This window comes from Procambarus clarkii, chromosome 12 (genome assembly GCF_040958095.1).
Source record: "Procambarus clarkii isolate CNS0578487 chromosome 12, FALCON_Pclarkii_2.0, whole genome shotgun sequence".
NCBI classification, from domain to species: Eukaryota; Metazoa; Arthropoda; class Malacostraca; order Decapoda; family Cambaridae; genus Procambarus; species Procambarus clarkii.
This window is the reverse complement of record NC_091161.1, coordinates 13,185,841-13,208,579: the sequence shown is the minus strand read 5'-3', so window position 1 is coordinate 13,208,579 and position 22,739 is coordinate 13,185,841. Positions and strand designations below refer to the sequence as shown.

At 47.9% G+C, this 22,739-nt stretch overlaps 2 protein-coding genes across 2 annotated transcripts; both read left to right on the top strand.

The window, feature by feature from the left end:
- The first annotated feature begins 6,006 nt into the window (after positions 1-6,006).
- Positions 6,007-8,421, top strand: LOC138363951 (fap1 adhesin-like). The gene has a single exon (XM_069323404.1). It carries the CDS (start codon positions 6,007-6,009, stop codon positions 8,419-8,421), a length of 2,415 nt encoding a protein of 804 aa, XP_069179505.1.
- A 69-nt stretch (positions 8,422-8,490) lies between these two features.
- Positions 8,491-22,311, top strand: LOC138363950 (neurofilament heavy polypeptide-like). The gene is made up of 2 exons (XM_069323403.1): positions 8,491-8,898; positions 21,916-22,311. The coding sequence occupies exons 1-2, from the start codon at positions 8,491-8,493 to the stop codon at positions 22,309-22,311; spliced, it is 804 nt and encodes a 267-aa protein (XP_069179504.1).
- Positions 22,312-22,739: the final 428 nt, after the last annotated feature.

The window sequence follows — 22,739 nt, the reverse complement described above, 5'->3', positions numbered from 1 at the left end:
GGGGATCGTATTCCAGGGACTTGCCCGAAACGCTACGCGTACTAGTGGCTCTACAAGAATGTAACAACTCTTCTATATATCTCAAAAAAAAAAAAAAAAAAAAAAGTGTGAGGACAGGCTGCTCCTGCTGCTTGGGTGACACCTTTATGATCAAAAGGTGCTGAATGTGGAAGTTTGTGTCTGTGTGTACGCGCGCGCGTGAATGCAGGTTATGAAAACTCACACCCCAGAAGTGACTCGAACCCATACTGCGCAGGAGCACTCTGCTGGCATACAGGATACTATGCCCAAGATTACCATCAGAGTGCCGGCGGGATGATGGGGAACTAGCCTCGGCTACCATCACCTTTTGTCCCGTCGTGATGGTCGAGTGGTTAAGGTGTCCTGTACACCAGTTGCGGAGTGCTCCTGGCAGTATGGGTTCGAGTCACTTCTGGGGGTGCGAGTTTTCAGTTGCATATATGCCTGGGGACCATTCCGGCTTGTTTGCATATAAATATATATATTTGGACAGTCACGCTACTAATTTCCTTATAAATAACGAGTAGTGAGGATGTTATTTGCCTGCCACAAGTGTGAGGCATCTCACAGCTGTGCCCTCACCAGTGTGAGGGGGGAGTAAGGCCCTCAGAACCTCACCTCACCTATGCTAAGCCCCCCAAAACTATCGCAAGGTGAGGTTAGGTAAAGCATCGTATCCGGATTCAAATTTATTTGCCACTCTAAGGGTAAGCGGCGTAAACAAAGCTTGCGCAGTGGAGGGGTTAAGAAATTAGATCGTTATTTGCCACTCTAAGGGTAAGCAGCGTAAACAAAGCTTGCGCAGTGGAGGGGTTAAGAAATTAAATCGTTATTTGCCACTCTAAGGGTAAGCGGCGTAAACAAAGCTTGCGCAGTGGAGGGGTTAAGAAATTAGATCCCATGCGTATATCCCTATACACGCACAGACGTGATCACATATATTGTAGAAGTCAAACTTCTACACATCTCGTAATTATAGATGGACATATCTTGCGTGTAGCTACCGGGGATGAACGGCATTTTCACTGAAAAAATATGCTATATATATGTATTCATAAGTTCTCATTCTCAAAACTAATGTTTGCTATCTTGAGCTATCATGCTATCTTGAGGTTAACATGCTATCTTGAGGTTATCTTGAGATGATTTCGGGGCTTTTTAGTGTCCCCGCGGCCCGGTCCTCGACTAGGCCTCCACCCCCAGGAAGCAGCCCGTGACAGCTGACTAACACCCAGGTACCTATTTTACTGTTAGGTAACAGGGGCATAGGGTGAAAGAAACTCTGCCCATTATTTCTCGCCGGCGTCTGGGATCGAACCCGGGACCACAGGATCACAAGTCCAGTGTGCTGTCCGCTCGGCCGACCGGCTCCCTAGGCAACAGATGATTGTGAAACCATGATGTTATTATTCCCGAAAAGAATTCAAAACCTGGAATGTGAGATACTGCAACCCGTTCTCGCACTTGCTTTTAGTCAATATTGGCTTATTTAATAAGTGCATATGTGACATACTAATTGTGAACATTTTAGTTTACCTTGAAAAGCTTCATAGAAAACACCGACCTCACCTAACCTTCTTAGTAACACCGACCTCACTTAACCTTCTTAGTATGTTAAAATAAGCATCTTATTGCTTCTTATTTACAAATTATTACTTAACCTACACCTGGGACAATTGGACCTTGACCGTTAATTTCCCTTCCAAGTTTATCCTGCCTGTGGGCCCATCTATTTAAAGCCAAATCCCAACCTATGAAGCCTAGGATTCGAGATAGTGAACCCGGTTCCTAAAATTGAGTTAGGAAAATAGTATTTGTCATAGATAAATTTAAAATTGAATCTGAAAATTTGAAAGGCATAAGAGAATAGGTTGCACTCAAGGCTATTCTGAAGCTATATATATGCAGGCGATGAGTCACAATAACGTGGCTGAAGTATGTGAATGGTCCGTCCTGGACCATTCTCAACTTGAGAATGGTCCAGGACGGACCGAAACGTCGTCGTCCCTTCAATTTCTAGTGTGTGGTCTGGTCAACAAGCTATATATACATTCCACGTATGTGTGTGTGCACTCTGCTAAGCCATATATGTGTATATACATCCTCCACACATCCTGGCGCATAACCTTGCAACATATGGAACATATTCCACATATTCACTTAGCAGGGAGCCGGTCGGCCGAGCGGACAGCACGCTGGACTTGTGATCCTGTGGTCCCGGGTTCGATCTCAGGCGCCGGCGAGAAACAATGGGCAGAATTTCTTTCACCCTATGCCCCTGTTACCTAGCAGTAAAATAGGTACCTGGGTGTTAGTCAGCTGTCATGGGCTGCTTCCTGGGGGCGGAGGCCTGGTCGAGGACCGGGCCGCGGGGACACTAAAAAGCCCCGAAATCATCTCAAGATAACCTCAAGATATAACAATACTGAAACCCCCACATGAACGGTGCTATACACACATACACACACAGTTGTAGGAATACGGGCCTATGTGGTGTGTATGCGGGTGTATGCGGAAACTTGTAGTTGATATAATGACAGGCAAAAAAGGGTAAGGGTTGAAGGATGTGTCCTGTAGGGGAAATAGCTGATGGCGGCGGCCATCTGCTACCCACAAGGGTAGCCACCTTATAAATTCTAACACCATACTCAGAACAAGAACAAAGGTTCTTGTTCTTCAAGAACTTCTTTCTTCAAGGTTCTACAAGGTTCTTTCGTGGACTTCGAAAGCGATACGGACGTTAAATTTGCGGGAAAATTCAAATTCAAAATTCAAATTTTTGAATTCAGGGGGAACGTATAAATATATAGATGATTTACAAACATAATGTTGGATTTATAGATCGAGGTAGTACATACAATACTTACCACGATAACCAGACACTAGGCTATTGTACCACGATAGCCAGACTAGGCTATTGTACCACGATAACCAGATTTCAGGGGTCAGGTCTGGTGTAATCAACCCCCAGATCGTTCACACCTGCTCCCTACGCCTATCTTCATAATTTTGCACTTGCTAGAGTTAAACTCTAGTAGCCATTTGTTGGTCCATTCCTTCAGTCTGCCTAGGTCATCCTGTAGTCTCTTGCTGTCCTCCTCTGTCTTAATTCTTCTCATAATGTTATCATCATCAGCAAACATCGAGAGGAATGAGTCTATACCTTCTGGGAGATCATTCACGTATATCAGAAACAGGATAGGTCCGAGTACAGAGCCCTGTGGGACTCCACTGGTGGCTTCACGCCAGTCTGAGGTCTCACCTCTCACAGTAACTCTCTGCTTCCTGTTGTTTGGGTACTCCCTTATCCATTGGAGCACCCTATTTGCCATCCCTGAACCCATGTTGGTGTGCTACAAAGTCCCTTCTCTCTAGATGTGCTACCAGTGTGTGTGTGTGTGTGTGTGTGTGTGTGTGTGTGTGTGTGTGTGTGTGTGTGTGTGTGTGTGTGTGTGTGTGTGTGTGTGTGTGTGTGTGTGTATATGTGTGTGTGTGTATATGTGTGTGTGTGTGTGTGTGTGTGTGTGTGTGTGTGTGTGTGTGTGTGTGTGTGTGTGTGTGTGTGTGTGTGTGTGTGTGTGTGTGTGTGTGTGTGTGTGTGTGTGTGTGTGTGTGTGTGTGTGTGTGTGTGTGTGTGTGTGTGTGTGTGTGTGTGTGTGTGTGCGTGTGTGTGTGTGTGTACGCACCTAGTTGTGCTTGCGGGGGTTGAGCTCTGGCTCTTTGGTCCCGCCTCTCAACCGTCAATCAACAGGTGTACAGGTTCCTGAGCCTATTGGGCTCTATCATATCTACATTTGAAACTGTGTATGGAGTCAGCCTCCACCACATCACTTCCTAATGCATTCCATTTACTAACTACTCTGACACTGAAAAAGTTCTTTCTAACGTCTCTGTGGCTCATTTGGGTACTCAGCTTCCACCTGTGTCCCCTTGTTCGCGTCCCACCAGTGTTGAATAGTTCATCCTTGTTTACCCGGTCGATTCCCCTGAGGATTTTGTAGGTTGTGATCATGTCCCCTCTTACTCTTCTGTCTTCCAGTGTCGTAAGGTGCATTTCCCGCAGCCTTTCCTCATAACTCATGCCTCTTAGTTCTGGGACTAGTCTAGTAGCATACCTTTGGACTTTTTCCAGCTTCGTCTTGTGCTTGACAAGGTACGGGCTCCATGCTGGGGCCGCATACTCCAGGATTGGTCTTACATATGTGGTGTACAAGATTCTGAATGATTCCTTACACAGGTTCCTGAACGCCGTTCTGATGTTAGCCAGCCTCGCATATGCCGCAGACGTTATTCTCTTTATGTGGGCTTCAGGAGACAGGTTTGGTGTGATATCAACTCCTAGATCTTTCTCTCTGTCTGTTTCATTAAGTACTTCATCTCCTATTCTGTATCCTGTGTCTGGCCTCCTGTTTCCACTGCCTAGTTTCATTACTTTGCATTTACTCGGGTTGAACTTCAACAGCCATTTGTTAGACCATTCACTCAGTGTGTGTGTGTGTGTGTGTGTGTGTGTGTGTGTGTGTGTGTGTGTGTGTGTGTGTGTGTGTGTATATGTGTGTGTCTGGTCGCTGTGGCGCCTGCACATTCCTTTTATTAGTCAGTCATGTATGTATGCATGTGTGTGAGCGAGTATGCATATATGCATGTGCTGTTTGCCTCGCTCTATGCATATGTAGGCTTCTAATTGATATGGTCTTTGCGTATCACTTGCGTTCTCATGTAGGACTCTTTTATGTAGCCTGGGAGTGTATGTGCGTGCCCCATCATACAGGACATGGCACGTGGACCAGTGTATGGGCATGATTCATGCCCATACACTGAAAAAGGTGGACCACTGGCCATTTATTAAATCAGGAAAATTGACCGCTACTAGCCTACAGAAAGCGGCGCACACGTCGCTTCAATGCTACAAAAGTCCCCCTGATACATCCCGCTCTCCCTTTTCCCGCGGCCAAACTTGACCATTGGATTTAGGTAAGGATTAGAAGAACCATTTGGGCATCATTTGAACCCGATACGCTGCGGATTTTGTTTTTATCTTGAAGCAAATACAATATATATATCATATATACATAAATTTTACAAGGCTATACTACATTACATATACAGTAGGATAATTTTCAGTAAACGTTCCATTATCATAGAACATGAAGCTGAACACATTGAACAGAATGAACACATTTGGGGAGCTGGTCGGCCGAGCGGACAGCACACTGGACTTGTGATCCTGTGGTCCCGGATTCGATCCCGGGCGCCAGCGAGAAACGATGGGCAGAGTTTCTTTCACCCTATGCCCCTGTTACCTAGCAGTAAATAGGTACCTGGGAGTTAGTCAGCTGTCACGGGCTGCTTCCTGGGGGTGGAGGCCTGGTCAAGGACCGGGCCGCGGGGACACTAAAAAAGCCCCGAAATCAACTCAAGATAACCTCAAGATATGAAGTTTAAACCCCTAAATGTTAGACTTATTTTATTCTTGAATAAACGACTTATTTTTCTTGAAATAATTTACAGGGGAGAATTATTACATTTATATATGTATTTTTATAGATTTAGGCATAGTATATGCTAGCTCTAATCTAGAAATCCAACATTATGTTCATAACTCATTTTATATGTATATACCTGAATACACATAATATTATTGAATTTGTCTACAATTAGGCTTGCCCAATTAGGCTTACAATTAGGCTTGGGGATGAAAATGAATTGAAATGTATCACTAATTACAAAGTTACATTATCTATCTATATTCTGCTCTGTTAAGTATGGAGTTATGCAACAGATTTCCTTGAGATGAGCTGAATCTCTTATCGGTTACCTTGGCTTATCTAGGAGAAGTTGCATGATAATGGCTTGGTTATAATCTAACAATTCTAGGAATATTTAAGTTGGGTTTTTAGCTTAATTTGTACCGGAAAAAGCCAAGCCAGGCGGAGTAATTCAGACTTTGGGACCGTTTGGAAGATTAGGCTATAAAATTAACATATGCTGCCCCCAAATGGGTCAGTCAGAGGCTGTCAGCTGCAGTCAGTGGGTCAGTCAGACGCCGTCAGCTACAGTCAGTGGGTCAGTCAGACGCCGTCAGCTGCAGTCAGTGGGTCAGTCAGACGCCGTCAGCTGCAGTCAGTGGGTCAGTCAGACGCCGTCAGCTACAGCCAATGGGTCAGTCAGACGCCGTCAGCTACAGCCAGTGGGTCAGTCAGACGCCGTCAGCTACAGTCAGTGGGTCAGTCAGACGCCGTCAGCTACAGCCAGTGGGTCAGTCAGACGCCGTCAGCTACAGCCAATGGGTCAGTCAGTCGCCGTCAGCTACAGCCAGTGGGTCAGTCAGACGCCGTCAGCTGCAGCCAGTGGGTCAGTCAGACGCCGTCAGCTGCAGTCAGTGGGTCAGTCAGACGCCGTCAGCTGCAGTCAGTGGGTCAGTCAGACGCCGTCAGCAGCAGTCAGTGGGTCAGTCAGACGCCGTCAGCTGCAGTCAGTGGGTCAGTCAGACGCCGTCAGCTGCAGTCAGTGGGTCAGTCAGACGCCGTAAGCAGCAGTCAGTGGGTCAGTCAGACGCCGTCAGCTACAGTCAGTGGGTCAGTCAGACGCCGTCAGCTGCAGTCAGTGGGTCAGTCAGACGCCGTCAGCTGCAGCCAGTGGGTCAGTCAGACGCCGTCAGCAGCAGTCAGTGGGTCAGTCAGACGCCGTCAGCTACAGCCAGTGGGTCAGTCAGACGCCGTCAGCTACAGTCAGTGGGTCAGTCAGACGCCGTCAGCTGCAGTCAGTGGGTCAGTCAGACGCCGTCAGCTACAGCCAGTGGGTCAGTCAGACGCCGTCAGCTGCAGTCAGTGGGTCAGTCAGACGCCGTCAGCTACAGTCAGTGGGTCAGTCAGACGCCGTCAGCTGCAGTCAGTGGGTCAGTCAGACGCCGTCAGCTGCAGTCAGTGGGTCAGTCAGACGCCGTCAGCTGCAGTCAGTGGGTCAGTCAGACGCCGTCAGCTACAGCCAATGGGTCAGTCAGACGCCGTCAGCTACAGCCAGTGGGTCAGTCAGACGCCGTCAGCTACAGTCAGTGGGTCAGTCAGACGCCGTCAGCTACAGCCAGTGGGTCAGTCAGACGCCGTCAGCTACAGCCAATGGGTCAGTCAGTCGCCGTCAGCTACAGCCAGTGGGTCAGTCAGACGCCGTCAGCTGCAGCCAGTGGGTCAGTCAGACGCCGTCAGCTGCAGTCAGTGGGTCAGTCAGACGCCGTCAGCTGCAGTCAGTGGGTCAGTCAGACGCCGTCAGCAGCAGTCAGTGGGTCAGTCAGACGCCGTCAGCTGCAGTCAGTGGGTCAGTCAGACGCCGTCAGCTGCAGTCAGTGGGTCAGTCAGACGCCGTAAGCAGCAGTCAGTGGGTCAGTCAGACGCCGTCAGCTACAGTCAGTGGGTCAGTCAGACGCCGTCAGCTGCAGTCAGTGGGTCAGTCAGACGCCGTCAGCTGCAGCCAGTGGGTCAGTCAGACGCCGTCAGCAGCAGTCAGTGGGTCAGTCAGACGCCGTCAGCTACAGCCAGTGGGTCAGTCAGACGCCGTCAGCTACAGTCAGTGGGTCAGTCAGACGCCGTCAGCTGCAGTCAGTGGGTCAGTCAGACGCCGTCAGCTACAGCCAGTGGGTCAGTCAGACGCCGTCAGCTGCAGTCAGTGGGTCAGTCAGACGCCGTCAGCTACAGTCAGTGGGTCAGTCAGACGCCGTCAGCTGCAGTCAGTGGGTCAGTCAGACGCCGTCAGCTGCAGTCAGTGGGTCAGTCAGACGCCGTCAGCTGCAGTCAGTGGGTCAGTCAGACGCCGTCAGCTACAGTCAGTGGGTCAGTCAGACGCCGTCAGCTACAGTCAGTGGGTCAGTCAGACGCCGTCAGCTACAGCCAGTGGGTCAGTCAGACGCCGTCAGCTACAGCCAGTGGGTCAGTCAGACGCCGTCAGCTACAGTCAGTGGGTCAGTCAGCCGCCGTCAGCTGCAGTCAGTGGGTCAGTCAGACGCCGTCAGCTGCAGTCAGTGGGTCAGTCAGACGCCGTCAGCTACAGTCAGTGGGTCAGTCAGACGCCGTCAGCAGCAGTCAGTGGGTCAGTCAGACGCCGTCAGCTGCAGTCAGTGGGTCAGTCAGACGCCGTCAGCTGCAGTCAGTGGGTCAGTCAGACGCCGTCAGCTACAGTCAGTGGGTCAGTCAGACGCCGTCAGCTACAGCCAGTGGGTCAGTCAGACGCCGTCAGCTACAGTCAGTGGGTCAGTCAGACGCCGTCAGCAGCAGTCAGTGGGTCAGTCAGACGCCGTCAGCTACAACCAATGAGTCAGTCAGCCGCCGTCAGCAGCAAACAGCCGGCCAACCTCAGCTCATTGTCAGTCAGCTAACGTTACCGGAGCCACGCACCTGGGGGGGATAGCATTAATCCAAATTCATTTGGCTATTGGCGATACTTTATTCAGTTGCTGTCAGTAAAGATCCTACAACCATGCTGACGTCTGCAACCATGCTGACGCCTGCAACCATGCTGACGCCTGCAACCATGCTGACGCCTGCAACCATGCTGACGCCTGCAACCATGCTGACGCCTGCAACCATGCTGACGCCTGCAACCATGCTGACGCCTGCAACCATGCTGACGCCTGCAACCATGCTGACGCCTGCAACCATGCTGACGCCTGCAACCATGCTGACGCCAGCAACCATGCTGACGCCTGCGCTGACGCCTGCAGGGAACCCCCAAGCTGACCTCGTGTATAGTCAGCGTTCTCTTAAGTTTTCCCAACGTTCAGAAAACAGTCAATTTAAAGTAGTCTCTCCTAACCTGCCAGAGGACCCAAAGCAGAAAACGGGACAGTATACGTCACTTTACAACCCATACATAGCATACATAATGGTATGTAACGCATACGAGCGAAAAGCGACGTTTTTTGTAGGCCAGGATATGTGTATATATATATATATATATATATATATATATATATATATATATATATATATATATATATATATATATATATATATATATATATATATATATATATATAATCCACAGATGCGAAATGAAAATATTAGGTGTTTGCTACTCTTTGTCTTTCGGGCTCGCCATAGGCCGTGCTACATAATTTTGTTCTGAGTAGCTAAATCTAATTCAACATCAACAGCTCTTTGTCTGAATTTCACGCAGCTTCATGCACCTGAGTGAACCCTCTGCTCCTATTAAACCCAGAAACCCATTTAGGCGGGAGGAAAGCGCTTATCCTCAGGTCGAAGGGCTGCTCGAGTCATTCCAAATGAGATAATGAGTGGGTTCAGTCGAACTGCTTCGACTGAACCCACTCATTACAGAGCTTCAGGCGATGCCTTGCGGTCACTTTCTGAATCTTATTGTTCGTATGCAATGATGAGCAAATTTGTAGTGTAATTTAGCTATTATAAGCCATTCCGGCGTCAAGTTTCGCTCAATGTGTGAGTATTCGTTACCCGGTATGAGAGGTGAGTAATGCTTCGATCCGGTTACGAGCACCGGTTCGCGGGATTCGAAGCGAAGGTGGTAAAATGAATCGATGAACCTTGCAATGGTCTGGGAAAGCTCATTGCGACGCTCTCTCTGTCGAATGTTGTATGTGAACAAGGGGCCCCGGCGTCATTAGTTGATATATTACGATGGTGATTACAGTCGGGGATAGTTAGAGGGGGTGTTAATGCCTGGGGAACAAGCCCATGAGACCTGATTCTTTATCGAGGCCAACACACGCACACACGCACGCATCTTGCACAAAACATATATACCCCTGAGGCAGGCCTACCAGGCTACCAGACCCACCAGCTACCAGGCTACCATGCCTACCAGCTACCAGGCTACCAGCTACCAGGCCCACCAGCTACAAGGGTTGGCGGCGGTTGGCCCGCGCCACGGGATACCAGACTAGGCCTTCACACAAAGGATAGTTGAACCACCCTACTCCATCACCCCTGTCACACGGGGTCGTCCCTATCCCTGGCTGGTTATAGGGGGGGGTTCAAACCCCCCTCAACCCCCCCTTCTCTCCACTAACAGGTCGTGTTTTGCACGTTTTGCACGCAACAAATGCAATCGCGAAAATTAGCGGCTGGCAAATTCGTCCGTGTTTTCTGCGCCTCGGCTCGATAGGTTTAGGCGGCTAGCGTTCGAAATTTTCCTTCTCGGTAGGCTAGGAGGGTGGATTTCGAACGTACGTAGTTGATAGTTGCTGGTTGGATGTACAGTCTCTATCTCCATGTGTGGATTGGTTGGTGTTTCTTTCTGCTTGCTTGCTGTTTGATGGCGAATGATTATAGTCGATTGCTAACGAGAATGTGTAGGGAATATCAGTTCTGACTGACAGGCTTGCTGGCTAGTTGGCTGATTCGTTGGCTGGCTAGTTGACTGACTGGCTGGCTGGCTAGTTGACTGACTGGCTGGCTGGCTAGTTGACTGGCTGGCTGGCTGGCTGGCTAGTTCGCTGACTGGCTGGCTGACTAGTTGACTGACTAGCTGGCTGACTAGCTGGCTGGCTAGTTGACTGACTGGCTAGCTGGCTAGTTGGCTGGCTGGCTGGCTGGCTGGCTAGTTGACTGGCTGGCTGGCTGGCTAGTTGACTGGCTGGCTGGCTGGCTAGTTGACTGGCTGGCTGGCTGGCTAGTTGACTGACTAGCTGGCTGGCTAGTTGACTGACTGGCTGGCTGGCTAGTTGACTGACTAGCTGGCTGGCTAGCTGGCTGACTAGCTGGCTGGCTAGTTGACTGACTAGCTGGCTGACTAGCTGGCTGGCTAGTTGACTGACTAGCTGGCTGACTGGCTGGCTGGCTAGTTGACTGACTAGCTGGCTGACTAGCTGGCTGGCTAGTTGACTGACTAGCTGGCTGACTGGCTGGCTGGCTAGTTGACTGACTAGCTGGCTGACTAGCTGGCTGGCTAGTTGACTGACTAGCTGGCTGACTGGCTGGCTGGCTAGTTGACTGGCTAGCTGGATAGATGCCTGGGTGTCTGGGAATTAAGCAGGAGAGTGGGGCCTATCCGCTGGTGTTAATCAGGAGAGCGCCCAAGGCGCCGCCCAGCCGTCTGCCCCTACAGGAAATGCCATGAGTCAGTCCTGTGTTCTCTCTGACGCTGGGGCTCGAACGCTGTGTGGCGGCCATTCTATCCTAGCCTATCCTATCCTATCCTAGCCTAGCCTATCCTAGCCTAGCCTAGCCTATTCTATCCTAGCTTATTCTACCCTAGCCTATCCTATTCTATCCTATCCTAACCTATTCTATCCTAGCTTATTCTACCCTAGCCTAACCTATTCTATCCTAGCCTATTCTATCCTAGCCTAGCCTATTCTATCCTATCCTAACCTATTCTATCCTAGCCTATTCTATCCTATCGTAACCTAGCCTATCCAAGAGGTAATATTTTGCGTTTAACCCGTCTTGAAATGATAGTTCTCTTAGTAACTATGCGCTCGATCGCTCCTCCTATTCTATCCTAGCCTCTTCTATCCTAGCCTAACCTATTCTATCCTAGCCTATTCTATCCTATCGTAACCTAGCCTATCCAAGAGGTAATATTTTGCGTTTAACCCGTCTTGAAATGATAGTTCTCTTAGTAACTATGTCCTCGATCGTTCCAAATTGCGGGAGTTGAGCTCTGGCTCTTTGGTCCCGCCTCTCGACTGTCAGTCAACTGGTGTACAGGTTCCTGAGCCTATTGGGCTCTGTCATATCTACACTTGAAACTGTGTATGGAGTCAGCCTCCACCACATCACTGCCTAATGCATTCCATTTGTTAACTACTCTGAAAAAGTTCTTTCTAACGTCCCTGTGGCTCATGTGAGTACTCAGTTTCCACCTGTGTACTCATCTAATTGTGTCTGCAGGATCGAGCATTGACTCTTAGATCCCGCCTTTCGAGCATCGGTTGTTTACAGCAATAACTATGGTCCTCCTACAGCTTCGTGTTACGCTTGACATGGTAGGGACTTGCCGCATACTCCAGGATTGGTCTAGTGTATTAGCCTAGTACATACGTTAAGGTAAAAAGTATCTGAAATCATTTCTTAAACTAGCGACTAGAAAGGCGGGCTCCAAGAGCAAGCAGGTCCTTACTATACTACACACACACACACACACACACACACACACACACACACGGCGTTCGAACACACACACAGAACGGCGTTCAGGAACCTGTGTAAGGAATCATTCAGAATCTTGTACACCACATATGTAAGACCAATCCTGGAGTATGCGGCCCCAGCATGGAGCCCGTACCTTGTCAAGCACAAGACGAAGCTGGAAAAAGTCCAAAGGTATGCTACTAGACTAGTCCCAGAACTAAGAGGCATGAGTTATGAGGAAAGGCTGCGGGAAATGCACCTTACGACACTGGAAGACAGAAGAGTAAGGGGGGACATGATCACAACCTACAAAATCCTCAGGGGAATCGACCGGGTAAACAAGGATGAACTTTTCAACACTGGTGGGACGCGAACAAGGGGACACAGGTGGAAGCTGAGTACCCAAATGAGCCACAGAGACGTTAGAAAGAACTTTTTCAGTGTCAGAGTAGTTAGTAAATGGAATGCATTAGGAAGTGATGTGGTGGAGGCTGACTCCATACACAGTTTCAAATGTAGATATGATAGAGCCCAATAGGCTCAGGAATCTGTACACCAGTTGATTGACGGTTGAGAGGCGGGACCAAAGAGCCAGAGCTCAACCCCCGCAAGCACAATTAGGTGAGTACAATTAGGTGAGTACACACACACAGACTGGTGCTTGCAGTCGGGGAATCGTGACTTATCTCAAGTTAATCACGATAGCTTGAGATGGGCGGGACTTGGGCAGACTGGAAGAGAAGAGGCTATTCGTTCGAGACCAACCACAAGTACAGTTTCTAGGCTAAAAAACTTGCATATCGATTTGCCTATTATGAAACTAGCTCATCACATATATAAACTATCATCCTGGGCGTAGGTTCGAATCCTCATTACTGCCCTTTTTGTTCATTTCTTGCAACACGGCTATTGTGATTTCTACGCGTGTATAAGCTATCGAATTGGTTGAAAAAGGCGCGCTTTCGTGCCGAATATTGTCGTATCTTCGTAGCCTATCCAAGCGCTATATGTTCATAATTGCTAAGTACTTTTATCGTGCCCAGCTCAAAGTCTTCCCTATGCCTTGCATGACCTTTTAATACCCCTTCTTCCTCTTCCTTCACCGCATTCCCTCTCTATGTAGCCTCATCCTGCTTTTTTTGCTGTGCCTTTGCCTTATCAACCTTTTGGTCCGCCCTTTCTACCGTGTCCCGCCTCTATTCCCCCTCCTCTTCTGTACCGTCCTCTCCTGTCCTATTCCTCATTCAGTCCCGCCTCTTCCTCTCCATCTGTCCCGCCTTTTCTTACCCTTCTGGCCAGCCCCTCTCTTCCTTTCCCCCCTCTTTTTGGCCAGCCTCTTCACCCTCTGCAACACCCCCCCCCCCCATCTCCCACCCCATTGCGCTTCTTCACCCACAACAATTCCAAACTATTACGCTGAAAATTTACGTGGAAAATTCCACCCTCGCCATATTATAACGAATTTTCTTAGGTTTTTCCGTCCCTCAGACAGGAGAGGACTTTTGTAAGTCCTACCTTGTAGTGGTGGGCGTCCCTGGCGCTCAAGTGCATGCTCTGGCCCTCAAGGTAACCTTGAGGGCCTCGAGTACAAGCTCTGGGTATCAATGTAACCTTGAGGGCCCCCGAGTACAAGCTCAGGGCCGCAAGATAGCCTTGAGGGCCCCCGAGTACACGCTCTGGCCCTCAAGATAACCTTAAGGGCCCCCGAGAACAAGCTCTGGCCCTCAAGATAACCTTCAGGGCCTCCAGTACAAGCTCTGGCCCTCAATGTAACCTTAAGGGCCCCCGAGAACAAGCTCTGGCCCTCAAGATAACCTTCAGGGCCTCCAGTACAAGCTCTGGCCCTCAAGATAACCTAGAGGGTCCCCGAGTACAAGCTCTGGCCCTCAATGTAACCTTAAGGGCCCCCGATAACAAGCTCTGGCCCTCAATGTAACCTTCAGGGCCTCCAGTACAAGCTCTGGCCCTCAAGATAACCTAGAGGGCCCCCGAGTACAAGCTCTGGCCCTCAATGTAACCTTGAGGGCCTCCAGTACAAGCTCTGGCCCTCAAGATAACCTTGAGGGCCCAGAGTACTAGCTCTGGCCCTCAATGTAACCTTGAGGGCCCCGAGTTCAAGCTCTGGCCCTCAAGATAACCTTAAGGGCCCCCAAGAACAAGCTCTGGCCCTCAAGATAACCTTAAGGGCCCCCAAGAACAAGCTCTGGCCCTCAAGATAACCTTAAGGGCCCCCAAGAACAAGCTCTGGCCCTCAAGATAACCTTGAGGGCCCCGAGTACAAGCTCAGGCCCTCAAGATAACCTTGAGGGCCCCGAGTTCAAGCTCTGGCCCTCAAGATAACCTTGAGGGCCCCGAGTTCAAGCTCTGGCCCTCAAGATAACCTTGAGGAACATCACAGCTTTTCAACCTAACATTTCCGTTACTCCGGCCGTTAAATTTCCCGCGCTTAAATGTGGATGAGGCTTCTCACAAGACTGATTTGATTCAGTTATTTCTTATGCACTCCAGGGCTTTATTAACAGTTTACAAGCATGAAAACTGGCCAATCAACTGCTGTTATTGTTATAAACAGCCTCCTGGTGCTTCGGAGCTCATTAACTGTTTAATAATTGTAAACAAAGCCGCCAGGGGCCAGATTCACGAAAGCAGTTACGCAAGCACTTACGAACGTGTACATCTTTCCTCAATCTTTGACGGCTTTGGTTACATTTATTAAACAGTTTACAAGCATGAAAACTTGCTAATCTACTGTTGTTATTGTTATAAACAGCCTCCTGGTGCTTCCGAGCTCATTAACTGTTTAATAATTGTAAACAAAGCCGCCAAAGATTGAGAAAACATGGACAGGTTCGTAACTGCTTCGTGAATCTAGCCTCATACCCATCTGTGGTGTACCACTGCACCACCACACATATACCAGAGATGGATAGGTGAGAAAATCGTGGGATAGGGAGGGGAAAAGGTGATGGAATGGGTATAAATAGGGGCTCGGGTTATGTGTGATCACTATTCATGCCGTAAATGTTATTTATATATATATATACTTTGGCTTTTATTTCTTTTGCTGGCTGTGCCCTAAGCGTGAACCCGCCAAACACACACCGAAACTACGACGTTGGTATAACGTTCGAACAAGTTTTAACACCTCCTAACCAGTTATAACAACCAATATAGCAAGTTGTAACAACGTTCTAATACGTCATTAGACGTATTAGAACGTTAAGCCAAGATGTAACAACATCTTGGCTTAATACGTCATTAGACGTATAATACACGTTAAGCCAAGATGTAACAACTTTATTACAAGTTGTAACAAGCGGAAAATAGAGACAGTTTCGGTTTGTGTTTCCAGGGATGCTCCCGCGTCCTCTGCACAGGCGGGTACAGGAGGTACAGGTACAGGTACAGGAGGTACAAGTACAGGTACAGGAGGTACAAGTACAAGTACAGGAGGTACAAGTACAGGTACAGGAGGTACAAGTACAGGTACAGGAGGTACAAGTACAGGTACAGGAGTAGATCCATGCCGACTCCTGTCAGTAGTGTCTAAAGGCTATAATTACTGCTGGGTGAACAGGGGCAGTTATGAATTGTTGTTCAATCAATTATCCTCGAGTTTTGTAACAAGGTTAGTGTGTGTGTTTGTGTGTGTGTGTGTGTGTGTGTGTGTGTGTGTGTGTGTGTGTGTGTGTGTGTGTGTGTGTGTGTGTGTGTGTGTGTGTGTATGTGTGTGTGTGTGTGTATGTGTGTGTATGTGTGTGTGTGTGTGTGTGTGTGTGTGTGTGTGTGTGTGTGTGTGTGTGTGTGTGTGTGTGTGTGTGTGTGTGTGTGTGTGTGTGTGTGTGTGTGTGTTTACTCACCTAATTGTGCTTGCGGGAGTTGACCTCTGGCTCTTTGGTCCCGCCTCTCAACTGTCAATCAACTGGTTTACAGATTCCTGAGCCTATTGGGCTCTATCATATCTACACTTGAAACTGTGTATGGAGTCAGCCTCCACCACATCACTACCTAATGCATTCCTTCAAAAGTATGCAGACACCTAGGTCTAATGGGAATACCTAGGTCTAATACTCTCAGTCCAGCAGCCCATACTCTTGAGAGCTTACACAAGTTACAGCCCCGCTCCTGTGCCAACGGGGCTCGCCATAGCCCGTGCTACTTGGAACTTTTTCTTCCCAGTAGCTGAATCTATAACAACATCAACATTGAGATCTTAACTTGAGCCTCACCGCCGCCACCCGTGACGAAACCCACACATCATAGCTACACCCTCCCCATGAATCATGGTGAACACTGCTCTGAGTATTGTACAGTGGTCAGTTTTTACAGCGGCACGGGGATATGAGAGGCAGGCAGGACTGGTCAACACAAGCATTATGGCGGTCAGGGCAGGAGTGGGCATACACACACACACACGCTCCGTGTGGGGGGAAGGGAGTCATGAATGCACTCTGGCAGGTTACTGGGGCATGTAATTGGTGCATTGTGGGGGCGGGACGCGGCTACCCGAATGCCAGAATGCTCGGACGGAAAATGCAGGAGTGAGCGATGGGGCCTCGTAGCCTGGTGGACAGCGCGCAGGACTCGTAATTCTGTGGCGCGGGTTCGATTCCCGCACGAGGCAGAAACAAATGGGCAAAGTTTCTTTCACCCTGAATCTGTTACCTAGCAGTAAATAGGTACCTGGGAGTTAGTCAGCTGTCACGGGCTGCTTCCTGGGGGTGGAGGCCTGGTCGAGGACCGGGCCGCGGGGACACTAAAAAAAAGCCTCGAAAAAACTCAAGATAACCTCAAGATAACCTCAAGATGCTTCCGACGCCACCCTAGTCTTGTATCTGCGATGATTTCGTGGTTTAGCGTCGGAACTACGTACCCTGGAAGCTGTTCCGTAGTTCTACCGTTAAGTTCTCACACACACTAGTGGTTAAATGACCTCCTCAAGCGTTACATATCATGATTTATCATCCACTTGCTCGATCGCGTGGACCTTGGACTTCGCGGTCAAGTTCAACCTTGGCGCGTAACATCTGCATTTCTTGCGGACGGGAGACGAACAAGGTCGCCGCCATGGCTGAGTGTACAAGGTAATCGTTGTGGGAAGTTAGCGTTGATTGATGTTAGGATGAGAGTGTGCGGTCAGTACTGGCTGGTCGGCTCTCTCTTCTTGTTTCTGATAGTCGTAGCCTAGTGCTCTGATAGTCGTAGTGCTCTGATAGTCCTAGCCTAGTGTTCTGATAGTCTTAGCCTCGTGCTCTGATAGTCGTAGCCTAGTGCTCTGATAGTCGTAGCCTAGTGCCCTGATAGTCCTAGCCTAGTGTTCTGATAGTCTTAGCCTCGTGCTCTGATAGTCGTAGGCTAGTGCTCTGATAGTCGTAGTCTAGTGCTCTGATAGTCGTAGGCTAGTGCTCTGATAGTCTTAGCCTCGTGCTCTGATAGTCGTAGCCTAGTGTTCTGATAGTCGTAGTCTCGTGCTCTGATAGTCGTAGCCTAGTGCTCTGATAGTCGTAGTGCTCTGATAGTCCTAGCCTAGTGTTCTGATAGTCTTAGCCTCGTGCTCTGATAGTCGTAGGCTAGTGCTCTGATAGTCGTAGCCTAGTGCCCTGATAGTCCTAGCCTAGTGTTTTGATAGTCTTAGCCTAGTGTTCTGATAGTCTTAGCCTCGTGCTCTGATAGTCGTAGACTAGTGCTCTGATGGTCGTAGTCTAGTGTTCTGATAGTCGTAGACTAGTGCTCTGATAGTCGTAGACTAGTGCCCTGATAGTCGTAGCCTAGTGCTCTGATAGTCGTAGCCTAGTGCTCTGATAGTCGTAGCCTAGTGCCCTGATAGTCGTAGTCTCGTGCTCTGATAGTCGTAGTCTAGTGCTCTGATAGTCGTAGTCTAGTGCTCTGATAGTCGTAGTCTAGTGCTCTGATAGTCGTAGCCTAGTGCTCTGATAGTCGTAGTCTAGTGCTCTGATAGTCGTAGTCTAGTGCTCTGATAGTCGTAGTCTAGTGCTCTGATAGTCGTAGCCTAGTGCTCTGATAGTCGTAGTCTAGTGCTCTGATAGTCGTAGTCTAGTGCTCTGATAGTCGTAGTCTCGTGCTCTGATAGTCGTAGTTTAGTGCTCTGATAGTCGTAGTGCTTTGATAGTCGTAGCCTAGTGCTCTGATAGTCGTAGCCTAGTGCCCTGATAGTCGTAGTCTCGTGCTCTGATAGTCGTAGTCTAGTGCTCTGATAGTCGTAGTCTAGTGCTCTGATAGTCGTAGTCTAGTGCTCTGATAGTCGTAGCCTAGTGCTCTGATAGTCGTAGTCTAGTGCTCTGATAGTCGTAATCTAGTGCTCTGATAGTCGTAGTCTAGTGCTCTGATAGTCGTAGACTAGTGCTCTGATAGTCGTAGACTAGTGCTCTGATAGTCGTAGACTAGTGCTCTGATAGTCGTAGACTAGTGCTCTGATAGTCGTAGACTAGTGCTCTGATAGTCGTAGTCTAGTGCTCTGATAGTCGTAGTCTAGTGCTCTGATAGTCGTAGTGCTTTGATAGTCCTAGCCTTGTGTTCTGATAGTCTTAGCCTAGTGCTCTGATAGTCGTAGTGCTCTGATAGTCCTAGCCTAGTGTTCTGATAGTCTTAGCCTAGTGCTCTGATAGTCGTAGTGCTCTGATAGTCCTAGCCTAGTGTTCTGATAGTCTTAGCCTAGTGCTCTGATAGTCGTAGTGCTCTGATAGTCCTAGCCTAGTGTTCTGATAGTCTTAGCCTAGTGCTCTGATAGTCGTAGTGCTTTGATAGTCGTAGCTTAGTGCTCTGATAGTCGTTGCCTAGTGCCCTGATAGTCCTAGCCTAGTGTTCTGATAGTCGTAGCCTAGTGTTCTGATAGTCGTAGTCTAGTGCTCTGATAGTCGTAGTCTAGTGCTCTGATAGTCGTAGTCTCGTGCTCTGATAGTCGTAGTCTCGTGCTCTGATAGTCGTAGTCTCGTGCTCTGATAGTCGTAGTCTCGTGCTCTGATAGTCGTAGTCTCGTGCTCTAATAGTCGTAGTCTCGTGCTCTGATAGTCGTAGTCTCGTGCTCTGATAGTCGTAGTCTAGTGCTCTGATAGTCGTAGTCTAGTGCTCTGATAGTCGTAGACTAGTGCTCTGATAGTCGTAGTCTAGTGCTCTGATAGTCGTAGCCTAGTGCTCTGATAGTCGTAGACTAGTGCTCTGATAGTCGTAGTCTAGTGCTCTGATAGTCGTAGACTAGTGCTCTGATAGTCGTAGTCTAGTGCTCTGATAGTCGTAGTCTAGTGCTCTGATAGTCGTAGGCTCGAAACAACCAATTGGGATGGACGGTAGAGCGACAGTCTAGCTTCATGCAGGTCGGCGTTCAATCCCCCGAGACCGTCCACACAAGTGGTTGGGGCACCATTCCTTTCCCACCGTCCCATCCCAAATCCTTATATCCTGACCCCTTCCCAGTGCTATATAGTCGTCATGGCTTGGCGATAATTTGCTAACGAATAATCTCTTCCGACACATCGCTAATCACCCATATATTTAATATACATGGAAAAATGCAATAATATAGTATACTATAAAATACAATAATATATTTTTCAGCAAAATCTGACAAAATAATGTTGCATAGGATGAAAAAATGTATACAAATGTGAAAGATAGAATCCTGGGGCTAGATTCACGAAAGCAGTTACGCAAGCACTTACGAACGTGTACATCTTTCCTCAATCTTTGACGGCTTTGGTTACATTTATTAAACAGTTTACAAGCATGAAAACTTGCCAATCAACTGTTGTTATTGTTATAAACAGCCTCCTGGTGCTTCGGAGCTCATTAACTGTTTAATAATTGTAAACAAAGCCGCCAAAGATTGAGAAAAGATGTACAGGTTCGTAAGTGTTTGCGTAAGTGATTTCGTGAATCTGGCCCCTGAATACAGCGTCTCGTTCAGTCCTGTCAAATGTAGTTGCTTTCAACTATCTGGGCTCGTCTTACCGAGTTGACGAACCACAAATTTATCCAGGGATAAAGTTTTCCAAAGACAGAGATTCCAGGAAATTTTGAAAAAGATTTTGGGGCAGTATTCTCAAACGGCCCATTTTTTATATAGTCAATGAGTTTGTATGGAGGTGAATTATGGGATCTGTCCGGATGCTAGCCTAAGTAGCCTAAGCCACCTCGCAGAAATAATCTAGAAAAGGCTAGATAATGCAAACTTAAAACAGGGATTTAAGAAAATAGGCTCAGTAGTTATACCTCAAACTCTCCTCTCTATCCTCGTAGCCTGGGGCCTCGTAGCCTGGTGGATAGCGCGCAGGACTCGTAATTCTGTGGCGCGGGTTCGATTCCCGCACGAGGCAGAAACAAATGCGCAAAGTTTCTTTCACCCTGAATGCCCCTGTTACCTAGCAGTAAATAGGTACCTGGGTGTTAGTCAGCTGTCACGGGCTGCTTCCTGGGGGTGGAGGCCTGGTCAAAGACCGGGCCGCGGGGACACTAAAAGCCCCGAAATCAACTCAAGAAGATATCCCAGGAAGGACAAAGCTGAATCATAAAATCCAGGTGAGCCAAAGAGAAAATAGAGAGGAATCCAAAATACTTTTTCCATACAATATCTAGAACCAAAAACTATATCTAGCATTGGGCCCTAGCGCAAGGGTGATGGAATTTCCATATATGACATCAAAGAAATTAATGAAATGTTGAGGCTACAGGACTATTCGATTTTTTTAGTGAATCTCCTAAATCCATTGAAGATCAATGATCCAAATGAATTCTTTATGAATGTGATATTAATATCAAACCATATATCAGATGTCACCCCTATTACACACACTACCTTGAGGTTATCTTGAGATGAGAGAGAACAGGTGTGTAAGGCAGGGTGAGAGATAACAGGTGTGTGAGACAGGATAATAGAGAGAACAGGTGTGTGAGACAGGATAATAGAGAGAACAGGTGTGTGAGACAGGATAATAGAGAGAACAGGTGTGTGAGGCAGGATAATAGAGAGAACAGGTGTGTAAGGCAGGGTGAGAGAACAGGTGTGTGAGACAGGATAATAGAGAGTACAGGTGTGGGAGACAGGGTGAGAGATAACAGGTGTGTGAGGCAGGATAATAGAGAGAACAGGTGTGTAAGGCAGGGTGAGAGAACAGGTGTGTGAGGCAGGATAATAGAGAGAACAGGTGTGTGAGGCAGGATAATAGAGAGAACAGGTGTGTAAGGCAGGGTGAGAGAACAGGTGTGTGAGGCAGGGTAATAGAGAGAACAGGTGTGTGAGACAGGATAATAGAGAGAACAGGTGTGTAAGGCAGGGTGAGAGAACAGGTGTGTGAGACAGGATAATAGAGAGAACAGGTGTGTGAGGCAGGATAATAGAGAGAACAGGTGTGTAAGGCAGGGTGAGAGAACAGGTGTGTGAGACAGGATAATAGAGAACAGGTGTGTGAGGCAGGATAATAGAGAGAACAGGTGTGTAAGGCAGGGTAAGAGAACAGGTGTGTGAGGCAGGATAATAGAGAGAACAGGTGTGTAAGGCAAGGTGAGAGAGAGAGAACGGGTGTGTAAGGCAAGGTGAGAGAGAGAGAACGGGTGTGTAAGGCAGAGGTGAAAGAGAGACACCAGATATGCGCGCGCAAATAAAAAAAACAAATGAATGACGGATGAAAGTCATAGACAACAAAAAACGGGAAAAAACACGATAACTATTAATATATTTAATTAGGCTTTCAAGAAGATATAAAAACAGATCTGCCAAGAACCACCATAGAATATAGAACCTCCAAAAAATAGCTCTATATACCCGATAATAGAGCAGATAGAACCAGCATTGAATATAGAACCTCCAAAAAATAGCTCTATATACCCGATAATAGAGCAGATAGAACCAGCATTGAATATAGAACCTCCAAAAAATAGCTCTATATACCCGATAATAGAGCAGATAGAACCAGCATTGAATATAGAACCTCCAAAAAATAGCTCTATATACCCGATAATAGAGCAGATAGAACCAGCATTGAATATAGAACCTCCAAAAAATAGCTCTATATACCCGATAATAGAGCAGATAGAACCAGCATTGAATATAGAACCTCCAAAAAATAGCTCTATATACCCGATAATAGAGCAGATAGAACCAGCATTGAATATAGAACCTCCAAAAAATAGCTCTATATACCCGATAATAGAGCAGATAGAACCAGCAACATAAAACAAAAGAGAACCGCTAGAAGCGCAATATAGAACCACTAAGAACCAGTAGCAATATGCGTGTAGAGATATAATCTAACAGCACATCTTTACGGTCTAATTTCCAGTCTGGCTTGTTCCTCGAGGTCCTGGCATATGTAATCATCGCTCTACCTTCTCGTTCGCTGGGAGGTGTTTTTCCTCGTTCGCTGGGAGGTGTTTTATCGTTCATTATGTGGTATTTGGTCGATTGCTGGCGGTGGTTGGTGGTTCGCTGGGAGCGTGTTCTCAGGGTAATTACGTGTGTAATCATTACTCGTTCGCTAGGAATTGTTTGCTCGCAGCTGAAAGGTGTTTGAGCGTTTGCTGGCGTTTGTTAGTTCTTAGGCATTTATTTCCTTGATAGTTATTGCCTATCGTTCATGAAGAAGGGTTCATAGATTCGCTAGA

Excerpts from the sequence above, each read along its gene's own strand:
- LOC138363951 (XM_069323404.1), top strand. The coding sequence starts at position 6,007 with ATGCTGCCCCCAAATGGGTCAGTCAGAGGCTGTCAGCTGCAGTCAGTG.
- LOC138363950 (XM_069323403.1), top strand. The coding sequence starts at position 8,491 with ATGCTGACGTCTGCAACCATGCTGACGCCTGCAACCATGCTGACGCCT. Across the intron at positions 8,899-21,915 it reads CATACATAGCATACATAATG|ATAGAACCAGCATTGAATAT; the intron begins GTATGTAACGCA and ends ATAATAGAGCAG.